At 49.2% G+C, this 24,565-nt stretch overlaps 2 protein-coding genes across 2 annotated transcripts in view; both read left to right on the forward strand.

Annotated features, from left to right (window-relative positions):
- JAGN1 (jagunal homolog 1 (Drosophila)) overlaps positions 1–2,417 on the forward strand; it is a 4,127-nt gene extending 1,710 nt beyond the window's left edge. Inside the window, exon 2 of the mRNA XM_011952271.1 lies at positions 982–2,417. Coding sequence (XP_011807661.1) covers positions 982–1,444 — 463 coding nt within the window. The 3' untranslated portion in view covers positions 1,445–2,417. The remainder of the gene's footprint in view (positions 1–981) is intronic.
- Positions 2,418–11,296: 8,879 nt separating this feature from the next.
- On the forward strand, positions 11,297–24,562 carry IL17RE (interleukin 17 receptor E). Its single transcript, XM_011952270.1, is given in 18 exon segments — positions 11,297–11,364; positions 11,565–11,739; positions 12,071–12,086; positions 12,711–12,830; positions 15,031–15,128; positions 15,371–15,530; positions 15,622–15,761; positions 16,877–16,945; positions 18,153–18,219; positions 19,808–19,983; positions 20,070–20,117; positions 20,197–20,242; positions 20,385–20,539; positions 23,168–23,236; positions 23,687–23,710; positions 23,712–23,812; positions 23,893–23,991; positions 24,450–24,562. Coding segments are annotated over 18 exon segments (1,701 nt in total). The 5' UTR covers positions 11,297–11,308; the 3' UTR covers positions 24,532–24,562.
- The last annotated feature ends 3 nt before the right edge of the window (positions 24,563–24,565 follow it).

A 24,565-nucleotide genomic window follows, 5' to 3' on the forward strand; every position in this document is an offset into this window, starting at 1 on the left:
TGGTCTCGATCTCCTGACCTTGTGATCTGCCCTCCTCGGCCTCCCAAAATGCTGGGATTACAGGCGTGAGCCACCACGCCTGGCCAATTTATTTATTTTTGAGAGAGTCAGGCTGTGTCGCCCAGGCTGGAGTGCAGTGGCCGGATCTCAGCTCACTCCGCCTCTCGGGTTCACGCCATTCTCAGCCTCAACCTCCCAAGTAGCTGGGACTGCAGGCGCCTGCCACCACGCCTGGCTAATTTTTTTGTATTTTTAGTAGAGACGGGGTTTCACCGCGTTAGCCAGGATGGTCTCGATCTCCTGACCTCCTGATCTGCCCACCTCGGCCTCCCAAAATGCTGGGATTACAGGCGTGAGCCACCACGCCGGGCTCTGCCTTTTTATTACTATTATTGTTTTGTTTTTTTTTTTTTAATAGAGATGAGGTCTCATTTTGTTGCCAGGCTGGTCTCAAACTCCTGGGCTCAAACAGTCCTCCTGCCTCAGCCTCCCAAAGTGCTTGGATTACAGTTGTGAGCCACCATGCCCAGCCTCTTCTGCCTTTAACTCTCATAGCCTTTGCGACTTCATATCCCACTACTCCTCTCCCCCTAATAATATGTTCCTGCCACATGTAACCAGTTGCTTTCTTGGAACACAAATACTTGGGCCTTTTTGCCTGCATGCTCCTGCATGGGATGCCCATCTTCACTCATTCTTTAGGCTAGTTCAAATATCACCTGCCACTAGATAGTCATCTCTGACATTCCATGCCAGGCAGAGTCGATTCCTCCTTCCTGTGATCTCGTATACCTGGGAACATATATTTACTAGAACTTTTTCACTTCATCTTCTAATTATTTTTTCCTCCTCTGCTCTTTGTGCCAGGCTTCTAGGCTGTTTTATTCAAATTTGTATCCCAGTGTCCAGTACAGTTGCCTGGCATATAGTTGGTGGTAAGAAAAATTTGAAAGGTACTTCTCCCTCTGCTCTGCCCCACAGTGTGACCCTCAAGTATGAAATCAAGAAGCTGATCTACGTACATCTGGTCATATGGCTGCTCCTGGTTGCCAAGATGAGCGTGGGACACCTGAGGCTCTTGTCACATGATCAAGTGGCCATGCCCTATCAGTGGGAATACCCATATTTGCTTAGCATTTTGCCCTCTCTCTTGGGCCTTCTCTCCTTTCCCCGCAACAACATTAGCTACCTGGTGCTCTCCATGATCAGCATGGGACTCTTTTCCATCGCTCCACTCATTTATGGCAGCATGGAGATGTTCCCTGCTGCACAGCAGCTCTACCGCCATGGCAAGGCCTACCGTTTCCTCTTTGGGTTTTCTGCTGTTTCCGTCATGTACCTGGTGTTGGTGTTGGCAGTCCAAGTGCATGCCTGGCAGTTGTACTACAGCAAGAAGCTCCTAGACTCTTGGTTCACCAGTACACAGGAGAAGAAGCATAAATGAAGCGTGTCGGACTGCTCTTTGGGGTGAAGCCTGGACCTCCCATTGAATGAAAGGACAGTAGTACAGCGGTTCTAAACTCCTTCTGGTGATTTTAGCAGCTGTGATGTTGGTACCTGGTGCAGACCAGGCCAAAGTTCTGGAAAGCTCCTGTTGCCATCTGCTGTGGTGGCAAAACTATAATTTATTCCTGGTTGGCTAGAACTGGGTGACCAACAGCTATGAAACAAACTTCAGCTGTTTGAAGTTGAACTTTGAGGTTTTTCTTTAAGAATGAGCTTCATCCTTGCCTCCTCTCGGTCATTCTCCCCATTTCCATCCATTACCTCTTAGCCATTGAGACTGAAGGAAAAGGGAATAAATCAAATTATTTCATCTGTAGGTCATGGGTCAGGGAACATTTGGGAAGCTGCTCCCTCGGCAGGCTGTGGTCTCTTCTGCAAAGCATTTTAATTAAAAACCTCAATAACCCTGCCCACACTGTGCCTTGTGTTTGGGGCTTGATAGAGTGTGAAAGGTGTGTTGCTTGAAAGGGGTGGCCTTAGACACTAGGAGTTGATGGATAGAAGCTCCTTGAGAAACCTAGCAGTGGCCATAGAGAAGTAGACTGGGTATGGGGAACCTAAGTCATAGTTCTAACCTACAGCTGATTGGTAAGAACTATGGGCCAGACATTTAATCTCTCCCTCTATGAAATAGTCCATTCTCATTTATCTAGCTTAAGTTATGGGCTCTTTTAGTTGGATATTCACATTTATCATTCAGTGTTAACTGGGTATCAATTATGAGTCCACTACTGTATAATGGCATCCAAAAGAATTTTAAAGTACCTCTGTTTATAGGGAGTTTACAATCTAGTAGAAACTTGTTATTCATGTGAAACAACCAGTGAACATACTATCTAATGATGTGGAGCAAATACATTAAAAACAGGAAGGGAGAGATCTGTGATTAAATTAAAGGCCCTTTCACACCTGAATTTCTGACACAGTATTTATTGCATGAAAGATAATATGTCTCTTTGCACTTGATTTTATTGTCTCTGGATGATGCCCAGATCTGTAAGTGCAGAGCTCTGCCCTTTCCAGAGTTGTAGTCATTATTTTGTTCTATAAACATTGTGTATGTACTTAGTCATTATTACTGAGTCACTTTTTTTTTTTAATTGAGATGGAGTCTCACTCTATCACCCAGGCTGGAGTGCAGTGGTGCGATCTCGGCTCACTGCAAGCTCCGCCTCCCGGGTTCATGCCATTCTCCTGCCTCAGCCTCCCAAGTAGCTGGGACTACAGGTGCCCACCACCATGTCTGGCTAATTTTTGTATTTTTAGTAGAGACGGGGTTTCACCGTGTTAGCCAGGATGGTCTTGATCTCCTGACCTCATGATCCGCCCTCCTCAACCTCTGAAAGTGCTGGGATTACAGGCATGAGCCACCGTGCCTGGCCCTTTTTTTTTTTTTTAAGGCAGGGTTTCATTTCCCTCACCCAGGCTGGAGTGCAGTGGTGCCATCTTGGCTCACCTCTACCTACCAGGCGCAAGCGATTCTCTTGCCTCAGCCTCTCAAAGTGCTTGGATTACAGGTGTGAGCCATCGTGCCTGGCTGGCATTACTTACCACTCTAAAACCTCTTCCTCTAGATGTCCTAATTATCTCGAAATAAATATGTCCCAAACAGACCTTTGCCTTTCTGCCTTATACCCATTCCTCTTCCTGCATCCCTTTGTTCAGGTGAGTATACCAAGAGTACAGCTCTGGATCATCTGTTCCATGATCATTAAGTCCCTACTATGATCTTTGGTGCAACTTAAATGCCTTAAGCTCTGAGGTTTCCAAAGTTGTCCCAATCCACCAGTCCTGCATTATCTCCCAATATTCCCAGTCTCACACTTAGTCAACTAAACCTCTTACAGATCCCGTATAGGTTTCATGGTTTCCCAGTTTCCTTTGCTTAAAAATTTCCCTTTTCTATTTTTATACTGCTTTATTATCCTTTAAGGCCCAGTTAATATGGTAATTCATGAGCTTTCTGGTTCCTTCAAGGAACATGAATTCTTTCTCTGAGTTCTTATTTTACTGCTTTTAGGTACTGCATAGGAAGTGAAAAACATGCAATTCTTTTAATTTTTTTTTTTTTTTTTTGAGACAAGGTCTTACTCTGTCACCCAGGCTGGAGTGCAGTGACACAGTCTCGGCTCACTACAAACTCCGCCTCCTGGGTTCAAGTGATTTTCCTGCCTCAGCCTCCCTAGTAGCTGGGATTACAGGAGCCTGCCACCGTGCCCAGCCTAATTTTTTTTTTGAGACAGAGTCTTGCCCTGTTACCTAGGCTGAAGTACAGTGGCTCAATCTGGGCTTATTGCAACTTTCCCTTCCAGGTTCAAGTGATTCTCCTGCCTCAGCCTCCTGAGTAGCTGGGATTACAGGCGTGTGACACCATGCCTGGCTAATTTTTGTATTCTTAGTAGAGACAGGGTCTCACCATGTTGGCCAGATTGGTCTCAAACTCCTGACCTCAGGTGATCATCCTGCCTTGGCCTCCCAAAGTGCTGGGATTACACATGTGAGTCACTGTACCCAGCCTCACATGCAATTCTAGAAACAATTATTGTAAACTAAAGTCAAGGTGTATTTCACAGAGGATAGAACCAAACTGAAGTAGAGATAGAATTTGGAGAGCAGTAGTAGATGGAAATGTATGGATAATGGGGTTAGTATGTGCACCAGACACAGATTGCTCATTTTTAAAGAATTGGGATGCAAATAGTTTGAAATTTCTTTGGTTATTGGAATGGTACTTTATGGACTTAGAGTACTGTCAAAGACCCATTATGAAAATTATTGTCAACAATGCAAACCAAAACTATTTGGTTTATGTTAGTTTTCTACTTGTTAGGTTGTTGGAATTTTGATTTTGTGGACCTTTCCTATCACCTTTTCCTGCCTCATGGTTGTGTTCCCTGAAGCAAACGAGATTCCCTTGTTGTATCTTGACTTAGTAGAAAGAACATTATTTGAATCAGAAGATATGTTCAAGTACCAATGCGTGTACCAGTCAGGACGAAAATCAACCCTCCCTATTTCACAGATTGTTTTAAAGATCAAATAAGGTGGCCGGGCGCAGTGGCTCATACCTGTAATCTCAGCACTTTGGGAGGCCGAGGCAGGCAAATCACCTGAGGTCAGGGTTTGAGACCAGTCTAGCCAACATGGTGAAACCCCGTCTCCACTAAAAATACAAATGGGCATGGTGGTGGGGGCCTGTAATTCCAGCTACTTGGGAGCCTGAGGCAGGAGAATTGCTTGAACCCATGAGGCAGAGGTTGCAGTCGGCCGAGATAGCGCCATTGCACTCCAGCCTGAGCGACAGAATGAGACTCTGTCTCAAAAAAAAAAGCTTGAAATATTGTGAAAGTGCTTTATAAACTATGTATTGTTATATAAATGTGAAAGATGGTTACTTATTTCCTGATCTTTACAAGATTAGAGAATATAGGAGTTGAAGAGACTATTAGAGATCATCTAGGCCATGAGAAAGGCAATGTGGTATAATGGAATGAACAGTTTCTTCTTCTTTTTTTTTTTGAGACTTACTCTGTCGCCTGTGCTGCAGTGCAGTGGCACAGTCTCAGCTCACTGCAACCTCTGCTCACAGTCGGTTAATTGTTGTATTTTTGTAGAGATGGGGTTTCACCATGTTGGCCACACTGGTCTCGAACTCCTGACCTCAAGTGATCTACCCACCTCGGCCTCCCAAAGTGCTGGGATTACAGGCGTGAGCCACCGTGCCTGGCCAACAGTTTCTTATATTAGCCATAGGTGGGAATTCCAGCCAGGCATTTTACTAACTTTTGCCTTGTGCAAGATACCTGAGCCTCTGTTCTTGATCTGACACATGGGCATCATTTTAGCTACTCCCAGGGTTGTTGTGAGGCTTAGATAATATGTATGAACAGGCTACATAGTAGGGGTTTAATGAGTGACAGAATGCCTTCCCTTGATGAGCAGTGTTGGCTTCCTCACTGAGATTGGGAGTCTCTACCTCTCAGCAATAATTTCTTGCCTCAGAATTCTGGAGGTAGATCCTTCTGGAAGAGCAGATGTAAAGAAGGGATACTTGCCCACTCTTGTTTTACACTGATCTAATTGGTGAGCCTTCCTGCCCAGGGTTCCCTATCAGTAAGCAGAGTTGCCCCAGTAGACATTAGGAATTTGCCATTACAGGAAGAACCTGGTGCTGCTGCTCCGTGGTCTGACCAGAGTTCATGCACAGATAAGGCAGTGACAAGAAAAATGGCTGCCCAAGGTCCCCACAGTGCACTCTAAACATGTGCAGGGGCCTGTCAGGACTTCCTGAGCTCCTGGCTTTGTCCCCAAGTAAAGGCTATTAATCATGAAGTCGGTCAGCTCATTTTGACACAAACCACAGGTGAAACAGGCCTTAGCCACCTGCCAAGAAGACAGGGCCTCTGTGCTGAAGCCCTACAACACACCTTTATTGCCTTTACTCCAGTTGGCTACCTCCCATTCCAGCCACAGTTACTCCTCCCTTGTTGACACTTGCCAAACAATCCCAACTCTCCTATGAGTCTAACCACTGGTAACTCATTATAAGACCTATTTTCCTTTCTTTCCAACAATTTCATTTCTTTCTTTACATTGTTAACCCTGCCAATTTGTATCACACTGCTAAGTTTAGTACCTTCTGTGAACTACAGGGTCCAGAAACCCTCTGATCTCCCCAAGTAGTGTGTTCTGGCAGAAAGAGCCAGGAAGACGTAGCGGTGAGTCCCAGATGAGAAAAGTGAGGCTCAGAGAGGAATAATTGGCAGAGATGGGAACCCAGGTCTTCTGGCCCATCCTGTTAGGACACCATCTCCTAGGCCTCATATGTCTGAACTTCTCACAGTGCTACGGTGCTCAGCACTCTGATCTATTGGCAAGCTGACTGGTAGACTTGGCAGCCCTTTTCCCCCACTGATTCCAGGGAAAGTACCTGCATGCCTTCTGGGGGCTTCCCCCAGCACACGTGTGAAGTGTGTGTGTGTTTGTGCATGTGTGTGTAGGAGACAGAGAAAGGGGATGTGTGTGCACAAGGGTCCATGTCAGCAGCACTCACAGGCTTCTGGCCAGCTCTGGAAAGGACATTTTTTGCCCCTCACAGTGTCCTCCTGCAGGTAGGATGCCTGGAGGGAGGGGAGCAGGTGGGGAGGGTCAGAGGAATGGCTTTTCCAATCTCGCTCAGACCTAAAACTCATTCTGGCTTTACCTTAGTGATGCAAGCTGCCTGAGCTGGCCAGGCATCAAGCAGGGGGAGGCAATGTGGGGTGGGGGCAAGGGTGGGGAGGAACTCCACAGCGTAATCCTAGGAGAGAGATCAGCAAGTAAGGGACTGACTTCAGCTCTTAGGTGTGTGTGTTTCGACTTTACCTAATCTTCCTGAGTGTTTCACAGTCTGTAAAATGGGGTAATGGGACTGAACTCAAGGGTTGTAGTACAAATACACTGGGCAAAATGCATGACTCAGAGCCTGATAGTAGGATTTCAGAGGCCGGGCACGGTAGCTCAAGCTTGTAATCCCAGCACTTTGGGAGGCCGAGACGGGCGGATCACGAGGTCAGGAGATCGAGACCATCCTGGCTAACACGGTGAAACCCCATCTCTACTAAAAAAATACAAAAATCTAGCCGGGCAAGATGGCGGGCGCCTGTAGTCCAGCTAATCGGGAGGCTGAGGCAGGAGAATGGCGTAAACCCGGGAGGCGGAGCTTGCAGTGAGCTGAGATCCGGCCACTGCACTCCAGCCCGGGCAACAGAGCGAGACTCCGTCTCAAAAAAAAAAAAAAAAAAAAAAAAAAATGGATTTCAGCAAATGTTGATCTCATCTCTCCCCCTCCCTAGGTTGTGCCAGAATTCACCCTGTGCTTCTTGCTTTAAATACTTTTTTGGAACAGTTTTTACAATAAATAAGTAAACTAGCAAGACAATAAATAAAATGCACACCTCCTTTTCTTTTTCCCCCTTTCTTCCTCACCTTTATTCCTTTTACTTTTCCAGCGGGTTCTGGAATGCTGTTTTACTTGCCTTTCTTCCCTCTTTCCCTCTCTTCTCTCCTCCCATCCTCCTTTCCTTCCTTCTTCTCTTCCTCCCTCCCCTCCTCCCTCCCTTCTTTCCTTCCTTCCTGCCTATCTCCATTTCTTTCTTTTTCTTTTCTTTCTTTTTTTTTTTGAGACGGAGTCTTGCTCAGTGGTCGCCCAGGCTGGAGTGCGGTGCCCGCGTTCTCAGCTCACTGCAAGCTCCGCCTCCCGGGTTCCCGCCGTTCTCCTGCCTCAGCCTCCTGAGTAGCTGGACTACAGGCTCCCGCCACTACGCCAGGCTAATTTTTTTGTATTTTTAGTAGAGACGGGGTTTCACCGTGTTAGCCAGGATGGTCTCGATCTCCTGACCTCGATGATCCTCCCGTCTCGGCCTCCGAAAGTGCTGGGATTACAGGCGTGAGCCACCGCGCCCCGCCTCCATTTCTTTTCTGCTTCTCCTCCCATACCTTAACCAGGAGCAATTAACCAGTATTTTCTCTGTGAGAGATCAGAAGATAAGGGTAAAGAAGAAGGATTGTTTTAGAATAGAACCAAGTTTCTCACTTCATGCCTCCAGCATTAGAAAACTCGTTATTGGGCAGGGCGCGATGGCTCACGCCTTGTAATCCCAGCACTTTGGGAGGCCGAGGTGGGCGGATCACGAGGTCAGCAGATCAAGACCATCCTGGCTAACAGGGTGAAACCCCGTCTCTACTAAAAATACAAAAAATTATTCGGGCAAGGTGGCGGGCGCCTGTAGTCCCAGCTGCTCGGGAAGTTGAGGCAGGAGAATGGCATGAACCCAGGAGGCGGAGCTTGCAGTGAGCCGAGATCGCACCACTGCACCCCAGCCTGGGCAACAGAGCAAGGCTCCGTCTCAGAAAAAATAATAATAATAATAAAAGAAAACTCATTATTGGCCAGGCTCAGTGGCTCACACCTGTAATCTCAGCACCTTGGGAAGCTGAGGCAGGATAATTGCTAGAGGCCAGGAGTTTGAGACCAGCCTGAGCACCATAGCCAGACCCTGTATGTAGCCAGGCAAAATGGCATGTGCCTGTGAAGGTAGGATTCACTTGAGTCCAGGAGGTTGAGGCTGCAGTAAGTGGTGACTGCACCATTGTCCTCCAGCTTGGGTGATAGAGTGAGACTCTGTCTCAAAAAAAAAGAAAGAAAAGAAAAAAAAGACCTCATTATTCATATAGATCTAAACCACTGTTAGGTAGAATTTGGGGGAAGGTTCTCTAACCTATTTTTGTATGGCCAAACCACCCTTTCCTCTTTTCAGATCTTACTGTTTGTTTGCAGAGAAGGGCTTCAAGGCCAAAAGGCATATTGTGTTAGGGTCTGTGTCAGGCAGACCCTTTTGGGTTCCAAGAACAGAGGAAGATGAGGCTGTGGGAGGGAAGACCATAGGATGATAGAGAATTGGGACCAGGCACAGTGGCTCATGCCCATAATCCTAGCACTTTGGAAGGTCGAAGCAGGTGGATCACTTGAGGCCAAGAGTTCAGGACCAGCCTGGCCAACGTGGCAAACCCCTGTCTCTACTAAAAATGCAAAAATTAGCCAGGCATAGTGGTGTACAGCTGTAATCCCAGCTACTCGGGAGGCTGAGGCACAAGAATCACTTGTACCCAGGAGGCGGAGTTTGCAGTGAGCGAAGAATACGCCACTGCACTCCAGCCTGGGCAACAGAGCAAGACTATCTCAAAAAAAAAAAAAAAAAAAGCCAGGTGCTGTGGTTCATGCCTGTAATCCCAGCACTTTGGGAGGCCAGGCTGGGAGGCTGAGGTGGGAGAATCATTTGAACCTGGGAAGTGGAGGTTGCAGTGACCTGAGATGGCACTATTTGCACTTCAGCTTCGGTGGCAGAGTGAGACTCTGTCTCAAAAAAAAAAAAAAGAGAGAGAATTGAGTTGCGAGGGCCTAGCAAAAGTGCAGCTCCCTGGGCTATAGACTTTGACCTTGTCCAAGTCATTATCCCTCTGCTTCCTTATCTCTCTTTTAATGAAATGAAAACAATAATTATCACTTACCTGTCTCACAGGGTTAGGAGGATTAAATATGAAAGTGTTTTGTGAAGTGTGAAACAGATAAACTACATAGATGAAATATATCATGACATCTATTCAATTACACAGCACATACTTCCCCCTATGTTTCTCCTACTGCTAGTGTAGCAGGACGAGCCGCAGACAAAACTCCTCCGACACCAGATTAAAGAAGGAAGAGGTTTTTTATTCAGCCGGGAGCGTCGGCAGACTCGCGTCTTAAGAGCCGAGCTCCCCGAGAGAGAAATACTTGGCCTTTTTAAAGGCTTACAACTTTAAGGGGTCCACGTGAAAGGGTTGTGATAAATGGAGCATGCGTGGGAAACGTGACTGGGGTCTACCCGCATCAGCCAACAGAACGAAAAGTTTTGCAAGGCTTTTTTCATACAGTGGCTGGAATTTACAGATAACACAAGTCGTTTAGGCCAGGGGTTGATGTTATTATTATTACTTTGTTTAATTCCTAGGGCCGGGTGGTGGTGCCAAGGTTGTCTGGCTATTTATCTTACTTTTGTTTCTTTCTCTCTTTCCTCCTGTCTTGTGAACTAGGCAAGGTTGGGGGAGGAGGGCAGCAGGAGTAGTAGTGGTCTCCTTCCTTACTAGGCTCGGAGAAACATAAAGGATAAGAGTTTTTATCTTTTCATGAACTCAAAAAGCTAGAGGGTACTTTTAGGATAATGGGTAGGATGCAGCCTTCAGACAATGAACCTAAACACAAGAATAGAATTGGTCGAAAGCAGGCTGTGGTTAGGCCACTGAAAGGTGGTCTAGATTGAGTTGCAGGGGGACAATAACAATCTCAAGATGCCTTTGCCAGGCACAGTGGCTCACGCCTGTAATCCCAGCACTTTGGGAGGCCAAGGTGGGAGGATCACATGGTCAGGAGTTCAAGACCAGCCTGGCCAATATGGTGAAACCCTGTCTCTACTAAAATACAAAAATTAGCCAGGCATGGGGCAGGCGCCTGTACTCCCAGCTACTCGGGAGGCTGAGGCAGGTGAATCGCTTGAACCCTGGAGGTGGAGGTTGCAGTGAGCAGAGATTGCGCCACGGCACTCCAGCCTAAAAATACTCTCGATAGAGTGAGACTTGGTCTCAAAAAAAAAGATCCTTGACCTGGTAGGTGTGACCCCAGCTTTCTTTCCAGTGTGTGTGTTACCAAGGTAAGGGCTGAAGCTGCTCAAATGCTCCATGAGTGGGAGGAAGCTGTGGGATGATGGGGAGGGTTCCCACAAAGATGGAGCCTCGTCAGCCTTTCTCCAGCACCGGAAACCACAGGAAATCAGGTCAGTGTGTGGGGCCCGCTCCCTCCACTCCAGGGCTCAGCTATGAGCTCTGGGGCTTCCTGAGCAGGCTGTACTGACTAGTGGGTCCTTGAAGCTAGAGGCCCCTTTGGTATGGAGCCCTTTGCCTAGAAGAGCTGGACCTGGCTCATGGGTAGAGAGAACTTGGCTATAGTCCTGAGAGTTAACCAGGTGGGAAGCCAGGGTACATATGGGTTTCACGTGCATCCTAGAGTGCTTTTTTCCTCCCCACTCTAAATGGTGCCTCAGTCACCTCTGTATCTCCAGCACCCAGTGCTGAGTAGTGCTTAAGAGCTCGGCTAATTCTCTAAGTGAGGGGGTGAAGCACATGTCTTTGGGAGACACAAGTTCAACAGTGTGCTGATGGGTGGGTCAGATCTGCAGTGTGTTTCAGGAGTAGGAGGTGCTAAGAAATGGGTGCGTCCCCCAACCTGATGCTAGTCCCTTTCCTGTTACTTCTCAGTCACAGCAGGAGCCCCTTGTCTTTCAGGTGGGGGGCAGTAGGGTTTTGGGGGGCACAAGCTTTCCTCAGTCCCTCCACTTGGAGGGGAAGGAATGTGGCCTGGCTGGCTGGTTGGGATCAAGGAGGAGCTTTCAGGCAGGGCGGGGCCAGGGCAGGCTGGGGCGAGGGCTCCTGCTGGTACTGTGTTCTTCGCTGCTGCACAGCAAGGCCCTTCTACCCACCTTCAGGCCATGCAGCCATGTTCTGGGAGCCCTAATTGTACAGAAGCCCATGGGGAGCTTCAGACCGGCAGCCCTGCTCCTGCCTCTCCTCCTGGTAGTCATCGACCTCTCTGACTCTGCTGGGATTGGCTGTCCCCACCTGCCCCACTGGAACACCCGCTGTCCTCTGGCCTCCCACATGGTAAGGTGCTGCTGCCAGGTAGGGACACCTGCCTAGCACAGCCATAAAGCTCCCACTCCCCTGCCCGCCCTGTGCTACCTCTGCAGTCCCTGTGCTCTAGTGGCAGCTTCGATGTGTCCTCTACATAATCTCAAAGGGGTAGCCAAGGTCCTTTGTGCTGAGGGCCTGGACAGGGTGGAGCTGGGAAGGTAAGAGCCAGAGGGTATGGGCTATTAGCTATGGGACTCAGAATTCGCTGATTTGAAGTGAAGACCCCAAGAATGCTCCTTATGGGAGTCCGTCCTAATAATAGCTCTCTTCTTTCTTTTCCCTACTGGGCCCTGTGCCTCAGGATGACAGTTTCACTGGTGAGTCGCATTTCCTGCCCCATTGCTCCTCCCCACGCCCACTATTTCTCCAGATGCCCAGCAAGCCCTCCATTCTAATTTTCGGTTCCCAACCTGGGAAGTAGCACAATATCAAGGAAAAAGTTAGGAATCATGACAAGTCTGGATTCACGTTGCAGTTCTGCCAGACTCCCATGTGGCCTCAGACTGTGCACCTAACCCCTCCAACTGACCCTCAGTTTCTCAGGGGTAGTAGCACAGTAGAAATGATTGTACACTAAAGGCAATGTTGCTTCTGATCTGTAAGGAGGATTAGATGAGAAACATGGGTAAATCTCCAGGTGCTCCGTATATGTTGGTTCCTCCCCTTAACTGATCCCTCACTTCTATCAGTAATACAACAATAATCCTTCCTATTTTATGGTATGTTCTAATTCACAAGACATTTTCCCATGCACTACTATTTTGATTTTTATAACAGACCCGCTTTATGAATGAGGAAACTGATCCTTAGACAGGTCCTATAATCCCCAAAGTCATACTTCCAGGATGTAAGTGACAGAGCTTGGCCTCAAATCCAGCTTGTCTGAGGTAGGAGGGACCTTCTTAGACCCTATCATTTGCTTTCCCTTCCATCTTTCCCAGGAAGTTCTGCCCATATCCCTTGCCGCACCTGGTGGGCCCTCTTCTCCACAAAGCCTTGGTGTGTGCGAGTCTGGCACTGTTCCCGCTCTTTGTGCCAACATCTGCTGTCAGGTCGCTCAGGTATGAGAAACAGGCCCTTGGGCCATTCTCAGTAAAGAGAACATTTTGAGCGACTGCCTAGGCTGAGCAAGTGGGACTCACTAGAACAGGTATTTGTCTTTGTTGTGACCTCAACGGGGACTTGGATTATCCTAAAATAGCACTCTATGACTGATATTCATGAATCCAATTGTACAATTTTATGACGGTATTTTTTTCAGCTGAGATTCTTGGAATTAACAGCTATGGATTTATTGTTATTACCATTTATTTGTAAAGCCGGATCTTCATTCTTACTCTATATTTTAATTGCTCAGCTCAGTGCCTGGTACATACTGAATGCCCTTACATTGCTTAAGAATTGGCAGTTTCTAGGTCAGGCACAGTGACTCACGCCTGTAATCCCAACACTTTGGGAGGCTGAGGCAGGCTGATCACCTGAGGTCAGGAGTTCGAGACCAGCCAGGTCAACATGGTGAAACCCCGTCTCTACTAAAGATACAAAAAATTAGCAGGGCGTGGTGGCGGGCACCTGTAATCCTAGCTGCTCAGGAGGCTGAGGCAGGAGAATCACTTGAACCTAGGAGGCAGAGGTTGCAGTGAGCTGAGATCGTGTCATTGACTCCAGCCTGGGCGACAAGAGCAAAACTCCGTCTCCAAAAAAAAAAGGAAGGCAGTTTCTGGGCCAGGTGTGATGGTTCACACCTGTAATCCCAGCACTTTGGGAGGCTGAGGTGGGTGGATCGCTTGAGTCCAGGATCGCTTGAGTCCAGGAGTTTGAGACCAACCTGGCCAACATGGCAAAACCCCATCTCTACAAAAAAAAATACAAAAATTAGCTGGATATGGTGGTGCATACCTGAAGTCCCAGCTACTTGGGAGGCTGAGGTGGGAGGAGCACCTGAATTCAGGAGGTGGAGGTTGCAGTCAGTTAAGATAGCGCTACTGCACTCCAGCCTGGATGACAGTGTGAGTCCCTGTCTTAAAAAAAAAAAAAGAACTGGCAGTGTCTAATTTTTCTAAATATTTGCTGTTAGAAATAATGCCACAGGGCTGGGTGCAGTGGCTCATGCCTGTAATCCCAGTACTTTGGGAGGCCGAGGCAGGCAGATCACCTGAGGTCAGGAGTTTGAGACCAGCCTGGTCAACATAGTGAAACCCCATCTCTACTAAAAATACAAAAATTAGCCAGGCATGATGGCGGATGCCTGTAATCCCAGCTACTCAGGAGGCTGAGGTGAGAGGATTGCTTAAGCCGAAGAGTTCAAGACTGCAGTGAGCAGTGATTGTGCCACTGCACTCCAGCCTGCGTGACAGAGCAAAACCCTGTCAAGAAAGGAAGGAGGGAAGGAAGGAAGGGGAGCAAGAAAGAAGGAAAGAGAGAGAGGTAGAGGCTGGTGTGGTGGCTCATGCCTGTAATCCCAGCACTTTGGGAGGCCAAGGCAGGCGGATCACAAGATCAGGAGATCCAGACCATCCTGGCTAACATGGTGAAATCCCATCTCTACTAATTATACAAAAAATTAGCTGGGCGTGGTGGCGGGTGCCTGTAGTCCCAGCTACTCAGGGGGCGAGGCAGGAGAATCGCTTGAAGCAGGGAGGCAGAGACTGTAGTGAGCCAAGATCGCGCTGCTGCACTCCAGCCTGTGCAACAGAGCGAGACAAATAAAAGAATGCTAAAATGAGTATCTTTGTATATATAGCTTTTTCTCTGCTTAAGAAATTAATCCTTTCTTGATTGCATCGTAATTTTCAAGACTAAAGAAGTTTGACATCCTTACCCTCCTTGATTTAAGATGACTTACTATCAGGCCGGGCGCAGTGGCTCACACGTGTAATCCCAGCGCTTTGGGAGGCCAAGGTGGGCGGATCACCTGAGGTCTGGAGTTCGAGACCAGCCTGACCAACATGGAGAAACCCCATCTCCACTAAAAATACAAAATTAGCCGGGCAGGGTGGCACATGCCTGTAATCCCAGCCACTCGGGAGACTGAGGCAGGAGAATCACTTGAACTCGGGAGGTGGAGGCTGCAGTGAGGCGAGATCGTGCCATTGCACTTCATCCTGGGCAACAAAGAGCGGAACTCTGTCTCAAAATAAATAAATAAATAAAATAAAATAAAATAAAATAAAATGACTTACTATCTAACACTGGGCCATACCTCCAGGTAGGGGAGGGGGTAATGAAGGCTAGATAGTAAGTATGTCCCCACCTACACAGGTCTTCAGTGGGGCTTCTGCCACCTCCTGGTACAGAAATCCAAAAAGTCTTCCACATTCAATTTCTGTAGGAGACACAAGATGCCAGCACCTGCTCAGGTACTCTCCCTTTCAGTTCCAGCCCTACCTGATGCCCGACAGACCTTTGCTTTCTGGCCTCTCATTTGGTTCTCCAGCCACGTGAGACAGAAAGTGTGGAGATGAAGTATTCTGTCTATTACACATCTAGGGAGGCCAAAAGAGTTTGAGCAACTGCCACAGTACCTCAGGTTCCAGAGGCAGAAACAGAAGCCAGGTTTCCTGATTCCTGGCCCGAGGCCAACCTTGTTCTCTGCCTTTAGAGGAAGCCGCTGCCTAGTCGTCGCCTGTCTGAGAAGAGCCATCACATTTCCATACCCTCCCCAGACATCTCCTACAAGGGACTTCGCTCTAAAAGGACCCAACCTTCGGATCCAGAGGCATGGGAAAGTCTTCCCAGATTGGACTCTCAAAGGCATGGAGGTGGGCACTGGGCACAACAGGAGATGGGTTCAGTTGAGTGGTGAGGTGCTAAGGCCAAGAGACAAGGCCACTGAGTCCTTCCTCTCCCCAGGGCCCGAGTTCTCCTTTGATTTGCTGCCTGAGGCCCGGGCTATTCGGGTGAACATACCTTCAGGCCCTGAGGTCAGTGTGCGTCTTTGTCACCAGTGGGCACTGGAATGTGAGGAGCTGAGCAGTCCCTATGATATCCAGGTATGGCGTGTCATCCCCTGTAAAAAGCCCGATCACACAGTGCTAGCAACAGAGGCCACTCATTGTACACATGGGGAAACTGAGGCCCAGAAAGGGATGGTAACTGTCCAGGACCTCCTTACAAGCTGCAGGGTCTATCATTAAGACTTCTTTGGGCATGGCATGGTGGCTCACACCTGTGGTCCCAGCACTTTGGGAGGCCAAGGCAGGAGAATTGCTTGAAGCCAGGAGTGTAAAACCAGCTTGGGCAACATAGTGAAACCCTGCTGCTAAAAAAAAAAAGGAAAAAAAATTAAATGAAAGACTTCTTTGGACTAGACAGAAAGGGCAGAGGGCCTTGTCACCTGGAAGAACAGGAAAGGCAGGCAGAGAACTGGAGCAGACCTGAATAACCATGAATGAGCAGAGAAATTAGTGTGGTATTTACCCCCAATGAGAGGATCCTCAGTGTGATTCAGGCATTAAGAAGCCTTTTCTTGAGCTTTAAGTTAGTGACAAGTAAGAGAAAATAATTGTTAATTAAAAATTTAAAAAGCCTTTTCAGTTTCCCTAAGATGTTGTACTGTTTGAGAACATAACAAAATGGTCACATCTGTCTACCCTTCCATCTCCCTCCCTTTGTTCCTGCCACTCAGAGAATGATATGTCCCCCATTCTCCCAACCTGGGCCCCAACATTCCACCTCAACCTCCCTTTGTCATGGATGCCATTGTATACAGTTGGTACCATTTGCAGGGACTGCTGCTGTACCCCTGAGACCCTCAGCTCATCATTTTTATAACGGTGAGGATACCTCATAAGTTCACTGTGATGCTAGCATGGAGTGAATTGATTTAATGCTTCTAGCACTCACCACACACCCTGGCATACAATAGGGCCACAATAAAGGAATGTATTCCCTGTCTCCTTCCCCGCAACTCTACCTAGAGCACCTAGAGCTAATGCTTAGATTACTAAGCAGACAATCTTTGAGAGATTTATCCGGAGAAGAGGTATCTCATATAAGGGGAAAAACAGGATGTGTTGGCCAAGATCCCAGCGCTGTCCTTCCCTTGTCTATGTGCCTATGCTCTTTCTCAGGCATCTTTTGTCTTCCTTTGCTGTTTCATCCACAGAAAATTGTGTCTGGGGGCCACACTGTAGAGCTGCCTTATGAATTCCTTCTACCCTGTCTGTGCATAGAGGTGAGCAAAGAAAAAGGTGTGGGCGGCCGGGCGCGGTGGCTCAAGCCTGTAATCCCAGCACTTTGGGAGGCCGAGACGGGTGGATCACGAGGTCAGGAGATCGAGACCATCCTGGCTAACACGGTGAAACCCCGTCTCTACTAAAAAATACAAAAAACTAGCCAGGCGAGGTGGCGGGCGCCTGTAGTCCCAGCTACTCGGGAGGCTGAGGCAGGAGAATGGCATGAACCTGGGAGGCGGAGCTTGCAGTGAGCTTAGATCCAGCCACTGCACTCCAGCCTGGGCGACAGAGCCAGACTCCGTCTCAAAAAAAAAAAAAAGAAAAAGGTGTGGGCTGTCCATGGCTCTGCTCCTAAGTCGCCAAGGTGGCACAGTTGGTCAAGTATATCTCCAGTAAACTGGGTTTAAAAAGGACTGGGTGTTACTGGCATGCTTAGGAAGAGTGGCATCAGCTTGGCTGTGAGCCACACGTAGGGTCAGAGGTGGAAGGGTTTTGCTGAACATTGGACCTTCTTAGGGTGATTCCAACCTCAGCCCCATCCAAACCCAGCTTTCCCTGGCCCAGACCTGGCCTCAGCCCACAGAGCCAGAATAGGCAGCTGTCATCGCTGTGTGTTCTGAGGAGTCGAGGAAGGAGTGTGTACATGGCCACTGCAGGGTTCCATATGCCCCCAAAAGTCTTTCCCCCTCTAGGCCTCTGTGGCAGTCCTTTACAAGTCTAAGGAACATATCAGAAAGTTTTCTTTGGACTAGACAGAAAAGACAAGGGAAATTGTCACCTAGGAGACCTAAGGGAGGATGATGGCAGAGACCTAGAGCCACGAGCAATTGCCAGGGTGGACAGCAGGTGGGCATGTTGGCATTCCAGAGTCAGGAGCCAACACAGAGCACTGGGTGCCTTGGGGATGGCTGAGAGTGGAGGCCAGAGAAGACCAAAACAGGAATGCGACCTCAGGATTTACTTGTTTCTGGAGATAGTTCTCTTTAGGAGGAAAGGAATTAGCCCCTCACTTGCTTATCCCTCTCCTATGCTCTGGAGTTCCTCCCAACCATTGCCCCCACCCCACATCGCCCCCTCCTGCTCAGTGCCTGGCCAGCTCAGGCAGCTTGCGTCACAGTAAGGTAAAGCCAGAATGAGTTTTAGGTCTGAGTGAGATTGGAAAAGCCATTCCTCTGACCCTCCCCACCTGCTCCCCTGTCCCCCTAGGCATCCTACCTGCAAGAGGACACTGTGAGGCGCAAAAAATGTCCCTTCCAGAGCTGGCCGGAAGCCTGTGAGTGCTGCTGACATGCACCCTTGTGCACACACATTCCCTTTCTCTTTCTGTCTCCCACACACATATGCACGCGCGCACACACACACACACACACACACACACCACACTTCACACTTTTGCTGGGGGAAGCCCCCAGAAGGCATACAGGTACTTTCCCTGGAGTCAGTGGGGGAAAAGGGCTGCCAAGTCTACCAGTCAGCTTGCCAATAGATCAGAGAGCACTGAGCACTGAAGCACCATGAGAAGTTCAGAAATATGAGGCCTAGGAGATGGTGTCCTAAGACGATGGGCCAGAAGACCCAGTTCCCATCCCAGCTCTGTCAGTTGTTCTTCTCTGAGCCTCACTTTCCTCATCTGTAAAATCTCAATACCTGCTCTGCCTTCAAAGCATTTGTGAAGCCTGAGTTAAATATTACATGTGAAAGTGGCTGGTGCTGAAGTGCTGTATGCACGTTGTTGTTCTCAAGGAGAGGCAGGACACTCAGACACAAGTGAATCGCATAAAGCAGCCTACAGAACTTACAGGGCAGGGTTATAGTTAAGGACTAGGCTATAGGGCAAGAACTCAGGAAAGGGAGAAGCCCGAGAAGGGCCATTGTAAGCAGAGAAGGCCTCTTAGAGGAAGTGGCATCTGAGCTGGGGTCAGAAAAAAGGCAGGATTTAGACAGGAGAGATAGGAGGGGAAGACATTCCTGGTTCTGAGAGAACCCTAAGCAGATTTTGAGTTGGGGGAGAAGCAAGGAGCTGGCCAGAATGGAGGCCTGGGAAGGAGAGAAGAGAGACCCTGGATAGAAAGATAATGAGGCCAGGCGCAGTGGCTCACGCCTATAATCCCAGCACTTTGGGAGGCCGAAGCGGGCAGATCACCTGAGGTCAGGAGTTTGAGACCAACCTGGCCAACATGGTGAAACCCTGCCTCTACTAAAAATACAAAAAATTAGCCAGGCGTGGTGGTGCACGCCTGTAGTCCCAGCTACTCAGGGGGTCAAGACAGGAGAATTACTTGAGCTCGGCAGGCGGAGGTTGCAGTGAGCCGAGATCACACCACTGCACTCCAGCCTGGGTGACAGAATGAGACTCCATCTCAAAAAACAAAAACAAAAAACAGAAAGGTAATGAAAGGGGGCTGGGCGTGGTGGCTCACACCTGTAATCTCAGCACTTTGGGAGGCCGAGGTGGGTGAGTCACAAGGTCAGGAGTTCATGAGGTCAGGAGACCAGCCTGGCCAACATGGTGAAAACCCATCTCTACTAAAAATACAAAAATCATCTGGGCTTGGTGGCTGACATCTGTAATGCCAGCTACTGAGGCATGAGAATCACTTGAACCCAGGAGGCAGAGGTTGCAGTGAGCCGAGATCGCACCACTGCACTCCAGCCTGGGAGACAGAGTGAGATTCTGTCTCAAAAAAGAAAAGAAAAAGAAGGATAATGAAAGGGATGCTCATTGATTGAGTACCTGTTCAGGCCAGGAACAGTACTGGTTATGTTTACAAACATCATCTCCTGCTGCCCCCAGGATGTGGGTGGCAAGGTGGGGCTAAAGCAGGGCTGACCCTCACCCACTGACCCTGCCACCTGCCCAGATGGCTCAGACTTCTGGAAGTCAGTGCACTTCACTGACTACAGCCAGCACACTCAGATGGTCATGGCCCTGACACTCCGCTGCCCACTGAAGCTGGAAGCTGCCCTCTGCCAGAGGCAAGACTGGCATACCCTTTGCAAAGACCTCCCAAATGCCACAGCTCGAGAGTCAGACGGGGTGAGGACGGGTTCCCCCAGGACCAGGGTGGGCAGGGCTGGGGCCCAGGAATTTTCTCCCTGATAAACTGTTCTCTCCTCCCACAGTGGTATGTTTTGGAGAAGGTGGATCTGCACCCCCAGCTCTGCTTCAAGGTACAACCATGGGTGAGAAGAGATGTGGGGTAGTAGGTATTGCCTGGAGCTTGCTAACCTGCATTCCTGTATTTCTCAGTTCTCTTTTGGAAACAGCAGCCATGTTGAATGCCCCCACCAGACTGGTGAGCCAATAAGTAAACTCTGCTGGGAACCCCTGCCCCATTTCATCCTCACCCAACTGTGACCAAGCTAAACCCCAGCCCAGCCCTGAATTCATCACCCAAAGCCTAACTCCTATTAACACCCCCACCCTGCCCCAAACAGGGTCTCTCACATCCTGGAATGTGAGCATGGATACCCAGGCCCAGCAGCTGATTCTTCATTTCTCCTCAAGAATGCATGCCACCTTCAGTGCTGCCTGGAGCCGCCCAGGCTTGGGGCAGGACACTTTGGTGCCCCCCGTGTACACTGTCAGCCAGGTATGGCCTCGCCCCCACTAGGTCCTATTGCTCAGAGCACAGCCCTCAATTTCCTTGTCACCTCATTGAGATAGACCCTGGGAAGGCAGAAACAAACAAATCCCTGACTTCTACCATCTGGTTTACTTTATTTACGTGATCAGCCTTTGTTCAGCTGACTTGCTGACAGTAGATTCCTCAAGGGAGCATTTTCCTTTTTTTTTTCTTTTGAGACGGAGTCTCACTCTCACCCAGGCTGGAGTGCAGTGGCACGATCTCAGCTCACTGCAAGTTAAGGGAGCATTTTCTAATCCTTTCAGTTTCTGAATTTACAGGAATAACAGAGGCAAGGGACTGGCCCTCCCACATTCAGGTGTTGTTTAGCCCAGGGGTCCCAATCTCTGAGCTGCAGACCAGTACCCACCTGGTGGCTTGTGAGAAACCAGGCCACACAGCAGGAGGTGAGTGGAGGGTGAGCAAGCATTACTGCCTGAGCTCCGCCTCCTGTCAGACCAGTGGCTGCATTAGATTCTTATAAGAGTAAACCCTGTTGTGAACTGTGCATGTGAGGGATCTAGGTTGTGAGCTACTTATGAGAATCTAATGCCTGATGATCTGAGGTGGTTTCATTCTGAAACCATTCCCCCAACCACAACCCCTTCAACCTCTGTGTAAAACTTTTCTTCCATGAAACCAGTCCCTGGTGCCAAAAAGGTTGGGGACCACTGCTCTAGCCTAACAAAACATTTTATACTGATGCCTTCCCTTGAACCCAGCTGTCCACTACCACTACTCTCCTGCCTCCACGAGGCACCTGTGCAGAAGTTATCTATCCCAGGAGGCAGAGCCCATGCAGCTGATAGGCTCTGCACAATCCTGTAAACTACTGACAAATTTCACCTGTTACGTGACTAGGAGCACTTTATCAGACTATCTTCCATGTATCTGATATAAAAACCACAGTCAAATACACCCTTTAATACCACAGCACCAAGCTGACTAAGCATGACTAGCACTTTCAAACAGTTATTTCTTAAATGCTCACTTGCAGCTTATACGTTTGTTTTGCATTGTATGAGGGCTCCCAAGCAGACAGGTGATAGTAACACAGTATGTAAGACCAAGTCACGCTTAAGATGACCAGGTGCAGTGTCTCACACTTGTAGTCCCCGCTGAGGCAGGAGAACTGTGTGAGCTCAGGAGTCCAAGGCTGCAGTGAGCTATGATCATGCCACTGCACTCCAGCCTGGGTGACAGCATGAGACTCGGACTCTAAAAAAAAAATGTTTTTGGCCGGGTGCGGTGGCTCAAGCCTGTAATCCCAGCACTTTGGGAGGCCGAGACGGGTGGATCACTAGGTCAGGAGATCGAGACCATCCTGGCTAACACGGTGAAACCCCGTCTCTACTAAAAAAATACAAAAAACTAGCCGGGCGAGGTGGCAGGCACCTGTAGTCCCAGCTACTCGGGAGGCTGAGGCGAGAGAATGGCGTAAACCCGGGAGGCGGAGCTTGCAGTGAGCTGAGATCCGGCCACTGCGCTCCAGCCTGGGCGACAGAGCGAGACTCCGTCTCAAAAAAAAAAAAAAAAAAAGTTTTTAATTAAAATTCTGTCCAATTTAGTATGCATTGTTCCCACCCTGTAGCAGGCTCTGGGAGATACAAGAAAAGTATATAACACAGTTAAGGAGTTCACAGACTAATAATAGCTGTTACCAATAAATGAATATACATTGCAGTTTATTTAAAAAGATATTCATGTGCATATACCCATTTGATGCTGTCAATAACCCAGGAAAATAAAGATTATTATCCCCCACATAAAAACGAAGAAAGCAGGCCAGGCGCAGTGGCTCACGCCTGTAATTCCAGCATTTTGGGAGGCTGAGACAGGCAGATCACCTGAGGTCAGGTGTTTAAGACCAGCCTCACCAACACTGCAAAACCCGTCTCTACTAAAAATATAAAAATTAGCTGGGTGTGGTGGTGTGCACCTGTAATCCCAGCTACTCAGGAGGCTGAGGCAGGAGAATAGCTTGAACCCAGGAGGTGGAGGTTGCAGTGAGCCGAGATTGCGCCAGTGCACTCCAGCCTGCACGACAGAGCGAGACTCTATCTCAAAAAATAAATAAATAAACATAAAAAATAAAATAAAAATGAGGAAAGCGAGGCTTAGGAAAGAGAGGTAACCTGCCTCCATGCAAAGACCATACAGTTAGGGACTACAAAGGCAACAGGTAAGCCTGAACCCAGGTCTCCTGACCCTAAAACTTACATTCTTTTCAATGACATGTTGTGATACCTCTTCAGCTGTGCAGGAGAGTAAAGTGAGGCAGCCTCCCTGGTTTGTGAGCTGCTAGAGGACAGAGACAATGTCCGCACCCGCCTTCTTTCCTCAGGGCTTGGCACAGAGGACACACTCAGAGTCTGTCTGTTTGACAAATACCTGACTGCAGCAGGAGCTGAGCTCTGGGAAAGATCAGTGGGAGCCGGAGTGGCTGAGGAAGCCTTCTTGTCAGAGGTGGCACTTGGCCTAAACCTCGTAGGACTAGGGGTATGGTGGGGAGGAATAGCAGGGGCAAAGACTCAAGGCCAGACAGGGCCAGATTCACCTCCCTCAGGAGAGCCTTTCTGCTCTTTATTTCTACAGGCCCGGGGCTCAAGCCCAGTGACACTAGACCTCATCATTCCCTTCCTGAGGCCAGGGCACTGTGTCCTGGTAAGGAAACCTACTCTCACTCTACATACAGAGCCCTGGCATCTACTCCCCTGGTAGCACTCACCTGTGGAAAATCCATTCTGCAAAAATGTTTGGTTTGGCCAGCACAGTGTTTTGAATAGAAATTACTTACCACCATTTACATATATAAACAAAGCTGGATTTCTGACTTCTGTTGAAAAATCAGAAAAACCTAGTGCCGGGTGTCCACACTCTGGCATGGTGACAATGGCCTGGAGCTCAGCGCCGTCTGATTGTTTCAGTCAGGGCCTGTGCTCTCCAGGTGCTCACAGCAGCCCTGGTCAACTTTGAGTTTACTTTTCCAGTTTGGCCCCTGTCACACTTGAGTTTGCCATCATTGACCTGTGCTGTGCCAGGCCAGGAGCTGGAGCAGACACAAACCCACCCGGGAAGAATTCCCTAGCCAGTGGGAACTCCCCTCTCCCCCAGCTCCATACTTCACTCAGCTCCCCAGGGAGGAGAATATGCCTGGCTCATAGGGTTGGGGGACTCTGTGCCCTCAGGTGTGGCGGTCAGATGTCCAGTTTGCCTGGAAGCACCTCTTGTGTCCAGATGGTGAGTTCTTGGGGGAGGGGGAGGTAAGAGGGAGGCTGGGCACTGAGGAACTGGGCTTGGCCTCACCCTGCTTGACTCAGTCTCTTACAGACGCCTGGGGCTCTTGATCCTGACACTGCTGGCCCTCCTTACCCTACTGGGTGTTGTTCTGGCCCTCATCTGCCGGCGCCCACAGTCAGGTAAGCTCATCTGGGGGGTAACCTGAGTAGTCAGACCTGCCCAGCTCCGAGGCCAGCTGCCCCCTCACCCTCCCCTGTCTGAGCTCTTTGCACTGCACCCAGTCTCTGTTACCCAGGCAGGGATCCTCAGGCCCCCAAGTGGGCAGGAATGGTTAAGGCAGGGCAAAGGGCCCTCTGAGCAGACTGTCACTGTACTAAGTCTCTGGACAAAGGGCTAGTGGGGCAGAAATCCAGCCTGCGCTGTACTCGCCCAGCCTGGAGCCCTAGCCCTCTTTTCAGAAGGGGTGCCTTTATCTAATTAGCCCATAGGCTAGGGCTGCTTTTGGTACCAACCCTCAGAGCAAACAAGGGGCGGGGGCGGAGAGGCGAGCACCCTTCGGTATCCGGAGAGACTGGGGAGGAGAGGACTGAGTAGTCTCTCAGCCCCCACCCCTTCATCTGTTGCTCCCCGCCACTAGGCCCGGGCCCAGCGCGGCCAGTGCTCCTCCTGCACGCGGCGGACTCGGAGGCGCAGCGGCGCCTGGTGGGAGCGCTGGCTGAACTGCTGAGGGCAGCGCTGGGCGACGGGCGCGAC

Source organism: Colobus angolensis, unplaced genomic scaffold (genome assembly GCF_000951035.1).
Source record: "Colobus angolensis palliatus isolate OR3802 unplaced genomic scaffold, Cang.pa_1.0 Scaffold34, whole genome shotgun sequence".
Classification (NCBI taxonomy): Eukaryota; Metazoa; Chordata; class Mammalia; order Primates; family Cercopithecidae; genus Colobus; species Colobus angolensis.